This window comes from Athene cunicularia, assembly GCF_003259725.1.
Source record: "Athene cunicularia isolate RWA chromosome 8 unlocalized genomic scaffold, athCun1 chr8_part1, whole genome shotgun sequence".
Classification (NCBI taxonomy): domain Eukaryota; kingdom Metazoa; phylum Chordata; class Aves; order Strigiformes; family Strigidae; genus Athene; species Athene cunicularia.
Window position 1 is genome coordinate 23,868,934 of NW_020799109.1, and position 13,929 is coordinate 23,882,862.

Genomic DNA, 13,929 nt, shown 5'->3' on the forward strand with positions numbered 1-13,929 from the left:
ATAAATGAAGTGATGTAAATTTTTAACTGAAGTACTATGCCCCTAGAAAAGAATATACAGTTAAACAGACATAGCCTCCACACAGTTCAAACTATTTTACAATTACTGAAAATATTACATTCTCTCACAGCTTTTTCTAGCACTGAAATTGATTCCTACTGAAACTGTCCTGCTTTTAAGGAGAAATCCCAGAATATTCTTCCAAAACTCATGTTACCATCAAGTTTATCATGCTGATCTTCAGTACTTCTACGTAGTGCTTCCTATTCCCTGTTCAGCTTTGAATTGCCCTAAAAAACCCATCCGATACATCAGCTACTCCCTCATCTGCAAATTATTTAACTAGAAGAAAATCTTCAAGCTGTCCTAGAACTGAGCTGAGAAGAAGCAATTCTACTTAAGACTGATTTCAAGGAATATATACCATAGATAGTTTTGAGACTTCTAGTTGAGCTGCAATTAGTGAATTACACAAATATCAGCAACTTTTTCTTCAGGCTGTTTGACAGTTACCTGATTAGGCTTATGTTTGCTAGATCACATAGTATCTGTGCTTTTCCACCAGAGTATCTAGTTTTACTCAAAACTTACTACACACACTTCATTTAAAACAAGCAGCTCTCAGTTTTTAAAGCCCCACCTTACTGCTGTGCTTCCTAATGCTCTGACCAAAGAGGAGTTCCCATCAGCTCACTTTTCTGTGTTTGAGAACTAGAGCAGAACAATTGAGTATGTGACAGCAAAAGATTAGACAAAACTTACAGCTGGAGCTTGGGGGCTTCCTTAGTCTCCTGCCCGCGAGGCACATGAATTGCTCTTTTTCTTCTCCTCATATGGTTCCACTGCAGAACTTTTCCCTTCCAGGCTTTTATTAGGATCATTATTTTCTCCAGTCTCTTGCTCTGCTTTGCCTGTCTCCTGTTTCTGCTGCTCAAGTGCATGTTCTTCAGTAAGGTTTTCAGCTGTGATTGTTTCTAGTCTACAAACTTCAGACTCAGTGTGCAATCTATTCTGTAAAAATTAATAATAAGCTATTAATCAAGCAATCCAGAGTGATGGCATCTACTGTTTCAGGTCAGCTCAAGGGGCAGAACTCCCTGTGAAAGCAGGACAGCTATCTTTTTTTTCCCTGGAGAAACAGTACATGTAAATAAGCACATTCTAGACTATAAGTCTGTTTTAAGTTTTCTACAGTTTACAGAAACATCAGCACTGTTTTTTTTTCCCCACCTTTTCTCTATGGGTAATCATTGCCCAGGCTGACGTAAATAACTTCTGCTGAGATCTGTACTTTTTATATAAAGAGTTTAATTCAGCAGTTTTCTGCCACAGTTGGCCCTTGCACAGTATTTTTCACAGTACTGCACAGAACAAAACATGCCCCAGATGCCTTTACTAAACTGATCTATAAGAGAACGGGTACTTCCTTAACTCCTCCCCAAGAGCTGGGTTAAGCTTGTTGTTGAAATGTGTTCTAGCAGATGACACTGAAATCTATAAAATTTAATTCCAGCTGAAAGAGCACCAGGACTAACATACACCAGGTTCTGGTTTGTGAGACTCTTCTACTTGCGTATTTGGCTCCTTGCTTGCATGCACGATGCTGAGACTTCTGCTGCCATTTCCTGGTTGCGTAGGAGCATCTCCTCTGTCATAAGGACCTCCATAAACGTAAGGAAGCTTCTGCAAGTAGTAGTCATCTGATTTACTCCCACTGTATTGCCCAAAGTCTATTTTCTCCTGTTGACTGTCAGGTGGAGGAAGACTTTTCTTCTGAAAAGATGTTAAGTATCTTAACATAGACACTGATGATCCTGCACCATAGCAGAAACCCTGGGGGAGGGGAAGAAAAAAAAAGAGCAAAATGCTACCTATTTGCAGCCTGTGCTTTTCACACAGAATTCAAAGTCACAGAGCTGAAAAACACTGAAAGAAAACCTCAGGTGATCAGAATGGCTACAGTAAAATTCAAGCCTTCTACAGTCTGACCATGCTGCAGGAACTGCCAGACTGCATGTAATTCATCTTTGGTGCCACAATAAAGATGTTGAAGGCTCTAATTCAGTGCTTTTGTGTACAAAATGCCAATTTGATGCACCATTGTGTAATGAGACAAAGAAGAAATGGGAACTAAGCTGCAATAACCTGTCATAGAGTCTTAAGACTTTAAGCAGTTTAGTGCTATTTTATCCCACTTGGAGAGAAATGTGGTTTAAAACCAAACTCACCTATTTTAATTGCTAAACCAACTGTACTATAAAGATTTTGTCAAGAAAAAAAATCCCTTGTAGAAATAATTTCATCTGTGCTAAGAAATCTGTTCAGCATTACAAATAAGAAATAAATAATAATACTTAAATATAAATAAGTTGAATATAAAAAAAAAACAAACCCAAGAGCTTTTAAATAGAAGATAAATGTATACAAACCAGGACAGCCAGAGCCATCATAATTAGCACTGGAATCTGCAGAAAAAATGGTAAGTCCTTCATAAGTTCTTTGATGAATTCACCAATACCTTGTCCTACATGCTTCAAAGGCTCAGTTACAAAGTTGGTGAAAGTTACTGCCAAAGCCTAGAAAAATACAAACAGAAAAATAGCGTTGTCACTGATTACAAACAAACACGAACAGTCTCTTTAGGCTTGGCATATACCTTTGTTGGTGGAACCAGCAAAACAGGATTTACTAGTAGAGTTTCATAGTACTTCTGACAGGGATCATCCTGAAACGTCCACTTACTTCTGAGCCATTCTGTAGTCAAAGCAGAGACATTATTTTTAAAAAATGTATTTTATGACACAGTTGTAATACAGAAAGTAGCATTTCAGTTACAGATGGAAGAAAACTTCTAGATACGGTTCAGAGCTCAGATTTATTTTTTAAAATCTGAAATTAGCTTAGCAGTGTAGTTTATCCAGTCATGAGGATGCAGGAAGGAGAGGGAAGGTTAGGAATAGAGAGAAAAAAATTGAGGTTTTCCCATGTTAAGTCAAGAAAGTTCTGTTAGATGAACTTAGTCCCTAGAAGCCTCAGAAGAAAAACGTCTCATCTGTGGGAACTATTATCTAGCACATTCTGTCCACGGCTACTGAAACGGAAGTAATTCTGAGTGTTACTACTCATCTGCAGGCTGCAAGTAGATTTTAAAAATGTGTATTTTGCTTGCTAGATTTCAAGAGAGACTTTTAGTTATAATCAGGAAGTCTCGCTCCTTAAGGGCACGTTTAAGTCATAAAAGAGTAATTTATGACATCAGTGTTTCCGTAGTTTGATTTTAGTGCAGTCAGAACATAAACCACTCAAATTTGACAGAAACAGAGCAATTGCAGCCAACTGGGGGAATTTCCAAAGGGAAAACCACAACAAGCACTCATTAAAAGTTGCCATCATTAATCTACCTGCTATAGCAATGGATAACAAATAACAGGTAATGCAAAAATTCAGCTTTGTAAAACAACACCACGAGTGTAAGTAGTCACAGACTAATTTCTGAAGTCCACTGTACTCATAGGCCTGGAAGACTAAAAACCCAATCTTTTTCTTGAATCCCGCCCTCCTACCTTCAAAAAACAGAACTGAACGGTACTGGGGGAAGGGAGTTGTATTAAAGTATAAGCAAAAACACCACACAGAAATAACACCATGACATGCTCCAAGAACAGTTTTGTGACCTGGTCTGCCTCAAAGGCCTAGAAAATAAAGTCTTATGGAATGGAAAAGTGGTAAAACCACATAATCACGTATTGCTGAAGAAGAGTCAGTGTACTACTCAGGAAAATTTAAGAGTATTGTTGGATACTATTACTGACTATTTCATGATCATAAATACTACTATAAAACAATGAAACAAGTATTTACCAATAAGACTTTCCCGCCAGTCCAACTTCTCAGCACAGATATTATCAAACTGTCCCATTTTTGCAATTTCTGCTTGATGCTGCGCAAAGGCCAGCTGCAGGAGAAGAGGAAGACTTGTAAAACATAAAACAAGGTGGTGCTGTCCACATAATGTAGCCTCCATGCAGCACAGCATGTGAGCTAACCATGGTTGCTCTTGGCAGGTCTGGGATAATTGCCTGGGGAAATCTGTATTAAGAGAAGTTTGCTACCTAAACAATTTAACAGTTAAATTCTAAGTACTTCCTGGGAATGGATAAAACCTACCAAGATGGCTACCCCTGAGTTACTCTCCAAATGGCGTCTTAATTACAAAAGAGCAGACTTCAAAGATGTAAGTTCAGAGCAAAAGTAATCTGACATCTTGTTTCCTTAAAATGCTTCTAGAATAAAACCAGAAACAGCTGCCATGCAATTACTAATTAAAACATCTGGACAATCTCTTGTATTTTTTAAATAAGTCCCATTAACAATTTTGCCTTACAGTTTTGATACTCAAAACAAGTAAGTCAAATTATCTGTTGAAAAGCTCTGACATTCTTCAGTGACTCGAGCGTGGCAGTCCACTCGTGTTCCAGAGCCACTCTACTCTCTGGCACTCCCACTACTCTCAGGCTTGAAAGCTACAGTAAAATTCTGATGCCAAGATGTGGGGACCAAGCTTTTGTGGTTCAGCTATAAGCTAGAAGCATGAATTCCTCCTCTTTAAAACCAATGCCACTGTACAGTCAGCTACTTTGTCAGCATTTATGAAGCATTTATCTCTGTCTACCCCATGTTAAATACAGGTTCAGCCAAGGAATCGTTAGAAAGAAAAAAAAACCCATGATGTGTTTTCCTAAGATTTCCACCAGATGCTTTAGAAAGAGTTCACATCTCCCTTGCCCATGCAGTGAAATCACATTTCTACTGCTTTATGAATTTTGTGCACCTTTGTGGCAAGATAAAAGTTGACAGAGTTTTTTGTTGTTGTTCTTTACACCTAATACACCTGTCAACTTGCAAAATAAAATGCTCATCCCTTTATTTATTTTGTGGTCAATTATTGCTTCATATACACTAAATAAAGACATTAAATAACCGCAACTCCCTCCATAACTGAATCTGAAGCCTAAAAGCCGTTAATATTTCAGAGCAACTTACCTTATATAAGTAAAGCCAATTCCATGCAAAACTGATTAGGAAACTTATTAATAAGACACGTTTTAGCTGAACAAACGAATGAATACGTGTCCAGAGCTCTGTAGCTATTATAATTACAATGCACATTAAGCACAAGAGTATCTGAAAAAGAAAACAAGAAAAAATGATGATCCAGATTTCAAATGTTCCAAGCTTACTGCCAGTACACACAAAGGAACTTCCAACTTGTTTTTACTAGCATCATTTATACAGAACAGTTGAGAGAATTTTTCCTTGCTTTCACAAAGTATCTGCAGCAATACAAGGCAGCAAAGTTTCATGGTATTACCAGTAGTCACTCCTACCACTGCCTTATATTGCAGTTGCTCGTTTCTTGTGATATTTAGTTATTTTTTCCTTATGGTATTTATTGTGTTACCTATTGTACTTTACCATTACAAAACTGATATTATTCAGTGCTGGAGTAAAATGTGCCTGGTATGACCCACAGAACCACTGCTGCCAACTCCCACAGTTTGGTTAAGAGACAAAGCTACCAAAGCTACTCTGGCTGACAGCAGCGAGGCTTCAGAGAAGCACTTTACAGCCTCTTTCCACCTGAGGACCCCTAACAGCGAGGTTACACTACTGACAGCTTTTTTCATTTGGCTTCCATGGTCCCCCTCAAGACTAGACAGGCTGCTTTCAAGATCACGTTAGCATATTCCAAACTGTAAGGCTTTATTCAGACAGCTTCAGCTTATCTGATGGGATAAGCTTCAGCCAACTGGAGTGTGGATATTGATGGCTACAGGTGGTTCAGAAGGGACAGGAGAAGGGGTGAAGAAATGGACTGAGTGTGCAGAGCTGTCTCTGAACAACAGGCACGAGCAGATTGAAAGCTTATGGGTAAGAATCAGAGACCGAGACAACAAAGGGAACCTTGTGGTTGGTGTCTACTACAGGCTGCCCAATCACGGAGGGGCTACTGATGAAGCCTCCTTGCTCCAGGTCTCTCATTCTGTTGGAGGGCTCAAACCACCCCAACATCTGCTGGAAAAGTAGCACAACGAGCTGTAGGCAATCCAGGAGACTCCTGGAATGCATTGAGGATAACTTCTTAAGATGGACAATAGAGAGCTCTACCAGAGGGGAGGCGACAATGGACCTGTTGGTCACAAAGACAAGCAAGCTAATCAGTGACATCAAGACCAGAGGCAGCCTGGGCTGCAGTGCTCAGGCACTGGTGGAGTTCGCAGTCCTGAGGAATATGGTCAGGTGAAGAATAAAGTCAGAACCCTGAATTTTAGGAAAGCAAACTTCCATCTGTTCAAGGAGTTAGTCAACAGAACCCCCTAGTGCAAGGGAGCAGAACAGAGCTGGCAGACCTTTAAGGATGCTTTCCATAAAGCCAGAGCTCTTGATCCCTATGTGTAAGAAACCAGGAAAGGAAGGCAAGAGACCAGCATGGATGAGTTGAGATCTGCTGGTCAATCTAAAGGGCAAGAAGGAAATGCAGAGGCGATGGAAGCAGGGACACATATTCTGGGCTGAGTGCAGAGACACTGCCTGGTTGTGTAGGGACGGGGTCAGGAAGGCCAAGGCACAGCTGGAGCTGAGCTTGGCAATGCATGCAAGGAATAATAAAGGGCTTCTGTTGATATGGCAGTCAAAAAAAGAAGGTCCAAAAAAGAGTAGCCCTCCCAATAAGCAAGACTGACAAACTGGCAACAACAAACAAGGAGAAGGCTGAGATACTCAGTAACTCTTCTGCCTCGGTCTTCACTGGCAATCTCTCTTCCCACACCTCTTGAGTAGATGGACTGCAAGACAGGGACTGGAGGAACAAAATCCTTCCCACTGTCAGAGAACATCAGGTTCGAGACCACCTGAGGAGACCTGACGAGATGCATCTGAGTCCTGAGGGAACAGGCTGATGTAGTTGCCAGATATATGGATTACATTTGAAAAATCATGGCAGTCCCTGGTGACTAAGAAAAGGGAAACGTTTTTAAAAAGGGTAGATAGGAGGACCCTGGGAGCTACCCAGCCTCACCTCTGTGCGCTATACCGACGCACATGAAGGACAGGGAGGTGATTTGAACAGCCAGCACGGCTTCATCAAGGGCAAATCCTGCCTGACCAACCTAGTGGCCTTCTGTGATGGAATGACTGTATCCGTGAACTAGGGAAGAGCTATCGGATGTCATCTACCTGGACCTCCGTAAGGCCTTTGACATGGTCCCTCACAACACCCTTCTCTCTAATCTGGAGAGATAAGGATTTGATGGATGGACTGTTCAGTGGGTGAGGAATTGGTTGGATAGTCACATCCAGAGGGTAGTTGTGGGAGAGACATCAGCCTGTCAGCACAGCCCTTGAGAAGCAGCAGGGCTTTGATGAAAAACAGGCCTTGGAAAAAAGATAAGAAACTGCTGAGTTGTGCCAAGGTGGCAGGGAAAAACAACAGACAGCTGCAACACTGAACTGTGAAAAGTTACCCCTGCGTGAACAAGAAGTTGATTAGTCTGCACAGTGCGTGTTATAGTGGTCTTATACTGATAGGAGAAAAGGTTGATAGCTGTCTAATTGCTGATTTGCTAATTATGAAGTAAGAGCTTTAACGAGAGCATAAGTAAGTACTATTGTAATAATAAATGGCCCCTGCCCTGCAGAAAGAAAAAAAAAAGAGAACACTCTGACTCATTATTTTGGCCACTACAGGTAGTGGCCAACAGCTCAGTGTCCAGATGGAGACTGGTGACAAGTGGTGTCCCTCAGGGGCCTGTGCCACGACCAGACCAGTGACACAGACAGTGGGATCGAGTGCAGCCCCAGCAAGTTTGCAGACATCACCAAGCTGAGTGGTGTGGTTGACACTCAAGAGACAGGATGCCAGCCAGAGGGACTTGGACAAGCTCGAGAAGTGGGCCCATGTGAACTGTGGGAGGTTCAACAAGGCCAAGTGCAACATCCTGCACCTGGGTTAGGGCAACCCCTGGTATCAGTACAGGCTGGGGGATGAAGGGGTTGAGAGTAGCCCTGCAGAGAAGGACTTGAGTCTCCTGGTGGATGAAAGGCTGGACACGAGCCAACAAGGTGCGCTCACAGACTGGAAGGCCACGCATGTCCTGGGCTGCATCAAAAAGAAGTGTGGCCAGCAGGCTGAGGGGGGTGATTCTGCTTCTCTCTCCACTCTGGTGAGATCTCACCTGGAGTCCTGTGCCCAGCTCTAGAGCTCTCAGCACCGGAAAGATGTGGACCTGTTGGAGCAGGTCCACAAATATGATCAAAGGGATGAAACATCTCTCCTATGGCAAGAGAGTTGAGGTTGTTCAGCCTGGAGAAGAGAAGGCTCTGGGGAGACCTTATAGCGGCCTTCCAGTGCTTAAAGGGGCTACAGGAAAGCTGGGGAGGGACTATTTATCAGGGTATGTAGGGATGACGAGGGGTCATGATTTTAAACTAAAAGAGGATAGATTTAGACTAGATATAAGGAAGAAATCTTTTACAATGAGGGTGGTGAGACACTGGAACAGGTTGCCCAGAGAGGTGGTAGATGCCCCATCCCTGGAAACATTCATGGTTGGATTGGACAGGGCTCTCAGCCACCTGGTCTAGTTGAAGATGTCCCTGCCCACGGCAGGGGGGGTTGGACTAGATGACCTTTAAAGGTCCCTTCCAACCTAAACTATACTGTGATTATAGATCCTCAGCACCTTATAATTCCATTTTAGAGAATATTACATTTTCAGAGTCATGCTCTTCAACACTATGAACTTTTTTTCATAAAATTCACAAAAACCTCCAACCTATAAAATCTCAGACCTCAAATATATACTTGTCTCAGTATAAACATATTCCAACTCCTGCAGAAGCCAACAGCTTTCACCATCTATTTGAACAAGAGACAAACCTGGAAAATATACAGTGCACAAGTTGTCAGTTGAAGTGACAGGGAAGTACTAGGGTCTAATGAGTTACACAAAACAGACATAAAAGACAGGAAGAGAAAAACAGAAAACACACCAGAAAAAAACACCCTGCAAATCTACAATACGAAACGATGATCACAGGAATAAAAAACTTGAATTCTTACTTCAGGTGAATATATCACCTCTACCTTGAGCACCCATGAAACAAAAAGTGACCTGCTCTAAGTACGATGGAAAGAACTGTTTTACACGTGGAGTTAAGATAGTAATACTCATTTTCTAGACTTGCACAAAGAAACTGTAGAAAACAGCAATTAAAAAGCAACAACAACAAAAATCTTTCTTTTCTTCTTCTCTTACCAGAAACATATTATATAGATCAATTCCAAAAGTGTCTTCAAATCTCCAGTGCCAAGCTTTATAATCATGGTGCTTAAAATTGATCAAAATGTCACTAAGTGCATCATCCACAGCACCTGACTGCCAAGTTTCCTCATTGAGAAACCTGAGAATCTCCAAATATGTCTGTTTTGTAAGGATGATCTCAGCATCATAATGGACGTGGTCCACATTTTCCTCAGGCTGAATTAAAAACAAAGTAAAAGCTGGTTATTCAGAAATAAAAGTACATAGGAAAAACTGTATCCCTATGAAAAAACCTGATTATATAGCCTCATTATGTACCAGCACCTTTTTGCAGCAGGCTGCAGGATGAAGACATGGGACAGCGAGCACAGTATGATTCTATAACTGTTCATTCTTCTAAGCTATATAAAACACAAATTCAGCTGGTTTGTACTCCTTAAAATCTGCAGCAAAAATATAAACCGTGAAGTGAATTCTCACCTGTTATTAAAATTTTAGAACCACTTCTTATTAACAAGTAATAACTACTAATGCACTATGTGTGTCCTGATCATGGCTGGGCAATACAGATAGAACCTATTCAATATTGAAATAAGAAATTTTACATTGCTAAGTATAATGTTCCTTGCTAAATACTAATTTTGCTTATTACTAAAAACATATTCTTCTATCTCTGAATAGAAAAAACAGATCTCCATAGGCATTATAATAAAGTAGTAAGGTTGTTCTTACATGAAAACTGTAATAAGCTACTATTCCTAGCTGGTTCATGTGGCAGAGTCTAAAACGAAGGCCTAAAAGGTCTACAATGAACAAATAAACAAAATCCATCTCTTTCAAGTTTAACCACCATTAACATGAAGTGAACAGGGTATTACTACAGCTGCATCCCAGCAAGAGGTATTTAGATAGACACTCTGAATTCACATAGTCCTCCTGTGGATGCTTTACAGATCAAATGGCAGCTGTGTCTCCTGAGCAAACACTGCTAACAGCAACACTGGATACACAAACTTCAATCATTTTTTCCTTTGCAATTCAGTTCCCTTCATTTTAATTTAAAGTATGTCAGAATAATTAATCAATACTTGCTAACTATCAAAACCACATAAAGTAGGAATATGAATTCTAATTAATTTTTAATGACTGTTCAAATACTTACAAGGCCAAGTTTTCCAGCTTCATTTAAAATCTTATTCAAGTATCGCTTAAAAATATAAAAGCTACGGCTTTCATGTGATTTGGCATTCCTCTTCTCACAATCTGCAATCTGCAATGTAAAGATATTTTATTAACTTCTTGTTCAAATCAGCTTGTTCACAGGAGAAATAAAACACTACCAACACATTAAACTCAGGATTAACAGAGGCACATTTCTTTAGCAATAATCCCACGGTTAGTACACCAGATAAAAAGCATATGCTGAAGATCCTACTTTCCACGGGGCTGGCCAGGACTGGAGATTTCAGATCTGCTAATAAGATGGTTTGAATACTAACCTCAGCAAGACTAGAAAAAAACTAAAGAACTGGAAGTTTAAGTTTAACATCAGAAAAAAAACCCTGTAAAACATAGGAACTAAAACACTGTTAAAATTATATATCCCATTGGGTCTTCGGTAGCTACAGAAGCATCACTACATCCTCCTGATGCCAGAGGAAGCAGCAGCGTGGGGGTCCTAACAGCGGCTTCAGAGAGCTGCAGCACTGCACGTTAGGGTCAGCCAGCCACAAACACATTCTCTATGCCCACAACCCACCCCTTAAAATCCAACAGAACTGAACAACTGGAAAATGAAAGGTCAGGTTTCTTAGGTTTTGGCAGCATGGTGTAACACCGACACCATGTTTAAACTGTTCACACTGGACAGAAGCACGTAGCTCCTATCAACTTCTGTTAAGCTATAAAACATTTTAGGAAATAGACTTTGGTAGGCAGAGCAGCAATTTGGAATTGAGTTCAAACCACTTCCAGTCTGTCCTTTGAAAAAAAGAGGCTCCCCCTGCATAATGTCTCTCACAAATTATGCCAGCAATACACCTGTTCTGTAATATCCAGAAAAGCATCATCAGAAAGCACAAACCATAAAAGGCTGGAAAATATTCTTAAGTTCCATAACAAACCTTCTCTCGCAAGGAATCTACTTCCCTGGAACAACTTGGTAAGATTTCAGTACTGACTGTATCTACAGTCTTATCCTCGGAGTCATGATAGTTTGCCTAAAATTACACAAGAAAAACACAATATTTTTAGAATCAAATAAATTGATCAATATGCCATGTCACACTTACACAATCAGATCACTTAAAAAGGCAGAAAGGACCTAAAAAACTCTTGTTGGTCTTTGCTGCTAACACTCTTCCAAGGATGCTCCAGATACCTCTGTGCTGTTATTTTAGGTTCCAAACAGACAACTGCTTTATCTAAATGCATGCTGACCTCAGAAGTGAGGTCTTGCCCTTTGGTCCCCCACATGCCCTTTCACCTCCTCCGAGTGCTGGCGAGCCACGCACTGCATCAGATTAGATAATCGTCCGGCTAGAAGCCGACTCAGCAAGCAAAAGGGGCAGTTTTCAGCCAGTCAAACTCCCAGCCCAGCTGGCCATGCCGCCCGTCAGACTGAAAGTAAACACAAAGCCCCATTCTGGGTGCATGCCTTTCCTTTCATGTTCCCACTTCACTCTGAAACATCCCATTTTTCCTGTTAATTGCTCAGGGCTAGTTTTAGCAATGCTGCTTCTACGCAACCAGTTATGCACATTGAGCAGAGTCTCCAAAAGGAAGCTCAACATCACACTGATCAGTGTGATACACACACACTGATCCTGCTGATACAAAGTTTGGTTTTGAAGGCCTGGGCTGGCCCACACTGCTTGCCTACCTAAAATCTCTCACTACAAAGCAGAAAAGAAATTCTGAAAAGGTGGGTTAACCCAAAGCAATCATTTTTCTCCTTTAAGATGCAGTTCCATTTTCATGGGAGACAACAGTAAAACTCCGTAATATTTTATTTACAAAAGCCAAACCAGTTAGGCATCAAATTTAAAAGACTCCAAAGCCTGATACTGAATTTTAGGGATGCTAATGACTATCATGTGGACATGGGGCAGGTGGAAGCTGAAGGGGAACTCTGAGGAGAGAAATGATGGAGTCTGCACTTTTTTTAAACTTCAGAAAATTGTGTTTTGAAGTGTTAAAATAGTATTATTCAAGACTGAAAAACCAAGCTGAAGAATGACAAAAATCAAGGGTGCCCATACAACCAACCACAGTTTGCAGCGCCACGTGTGCACAGACGTCCTGGATAAACAATATGCATCTCATGATATATGTATAGAGTCCACCCTTTGTACTGAGATGATTAACCTTGGTAAAACTAGCTTTTCATATTTCACCTTCTCCTCAATGTTCATGAATTATTAACAGTACAACACTCAATCCCTCTTCTGACCTTCCTTCTGAAAACTCCGATGCCCAGCATTACGAAACACCATTAACTTGCATAATAGTCCCACATAATAGATGGGCTTTATTCCCATAATGCTGGGGAAATGGAAAATTCAAGTAAAATATAATCGCTAACCTTAACTCCTCCAAATTTTATCAGCTAGGAACTTAATTTTCAAGATACTTTATACTTGAGAGACTAGCAAGAGCTGCTTAACCCAGTACTTCTCAAGAGAAATGACTCGTGGAGCCACAACCTACAGAAATCAACCACCACCTGTGAAAAGACAAACAGCACAAGTTCCTGTGACTTGAGCAGTGTGCAACAGAAACTTAGTAAAAGGCCCTGAGCTAATTATTTACAATAATATAGACCACTTTTTTGTCCCCTGCATTTTTAACAATGCACACAACACTTTCCTGTGTATAGATTCAGATATAACGTTATAAAACCTTAAAAAGACCGTAATTCTATACTTTTCTAATGTCACAATTTAAGGGTAATCTTTCAACAGCAAGACCTGAAGGACTGTCTGGGAGGGACACGTATTCATGCACCCTTTCTTTTTCTACCTTGTAAGGTCTTCTCATTGTTCCCGATGCTGCATCGTAATTGAGCATATCCGTGGGGTCAATCCATTCATCATCTTGAACTTTACCGCTCCCTGTTAGCACAACTGCACACAATACCAAAGGAAACAGCATCCTGTATCACTAAGGATAACGAGAAAATCAGATATTTAGTTCAGGTTGTAACATGCTGTGCAAAAAACCTTAAACAATCCTGTAACATGAAAAAAAATCATTCTCCGGTGGCGTTTAAAAACTCCGTTCTCCAGTTAACTGCTTAAGCAGGTTAAACTTCACTCACGTTATTTTTTGCCCAAAGAAAACACTGGCAAGAACACGCAAGAACTATAAATTGTATGGTACGACTGGATGAGCATAACCGGCAGCCGCTACCGGCGGGGCAGCGCAGAGTTCAGCATCGCCGAAGCCGGTAAGGCAGCGCAGAACCCCTGCGGGCCCCGAGACAAGGCTCCGGCGCCGTTACCCCGGCAGACACCCCCGGCAAGGCCTCGCCGGGGCCGGGAGGCCGCTCCCGCCCTGCCCTGCCCGCCCCGCTCGCAGCTCGGTGGCGGTCGGGCTGGCCCCGGCC

At 41.2% G+C, this 13,929-nt stretch overlaps 1 protein-coding gene and 1 long non-coding RNA gene across 2 annotated transcripts in view; one reads left to right on the forward strand and one right to left on the reverse strand.

Moving 5' to 3' along the window:
* Window positions 1-13,684, reverse strand: part of CLCC1 (chloride channel CLIC like 1) — a 16,962-nt gene extending 3,278 nt beyond the window's left edge. The window contains exons 1-10 of the mRNA XM_026854439.1: window positions 13,344-13,684; window positions 11,447-11,542; window positions 10,486-10,593; window positions 9,318-9,539; window positions 5,044-5,184; window positions 3,862-3,955; window positions 2,657-2,754; window positions 2,430-2,576; window positions 1,540-1,833; window positions 763-1,011 (exon numbers count right to left, since the gene is read on the reverse strand). Of these exons, the coding sequence (XP_026710240.1) occupies window positions 784-1,011; window positions 1,540-1,833; window positions 2,430-2,576; window positions 2,657-2,754; window positions 3,862-3,955; window positions 5,044-5,184; window positions 9,318-9,539; window positions 10,486-10,593; window positions 11,447-11,542; window positions 13,344-13,475 (1,560 nt within the window). The 5' untranslated portion in view covers window positions 13,476-13,684 and the 3' untranslated portion in view covers window positions 763-783. The remainder of the gene's footprint in view (window positions 1-762; window positions 1,012-1,539; window positions 1,834-2,429; window positions 2,577-2,656; window positions 2,755-3,861; window positions 3,956-5,043; window positions 5,185-9,317; window positions 9,540-10,485; window positions 10,594-11,446; window positions 11,543-13,343) is intronic.
* LOC113483146 overlaps window positions 3,987-13,929 on the forward strand; it is a 22,319-nt gene continuing 12,376 nt past the window's right edge. Inside the window, exons 1-2 of the long non-coding RNA XR_003398965.1 lie at window positions 3,987-3,997; window positions 7,335-7,340. This is a non-coding gene — a long non-coding RNA (uncharacterized LOC113483146). The remainder of the gene's footprint in view (window positions 3,998-7,334; window positions 7,341-13,929) is intronic.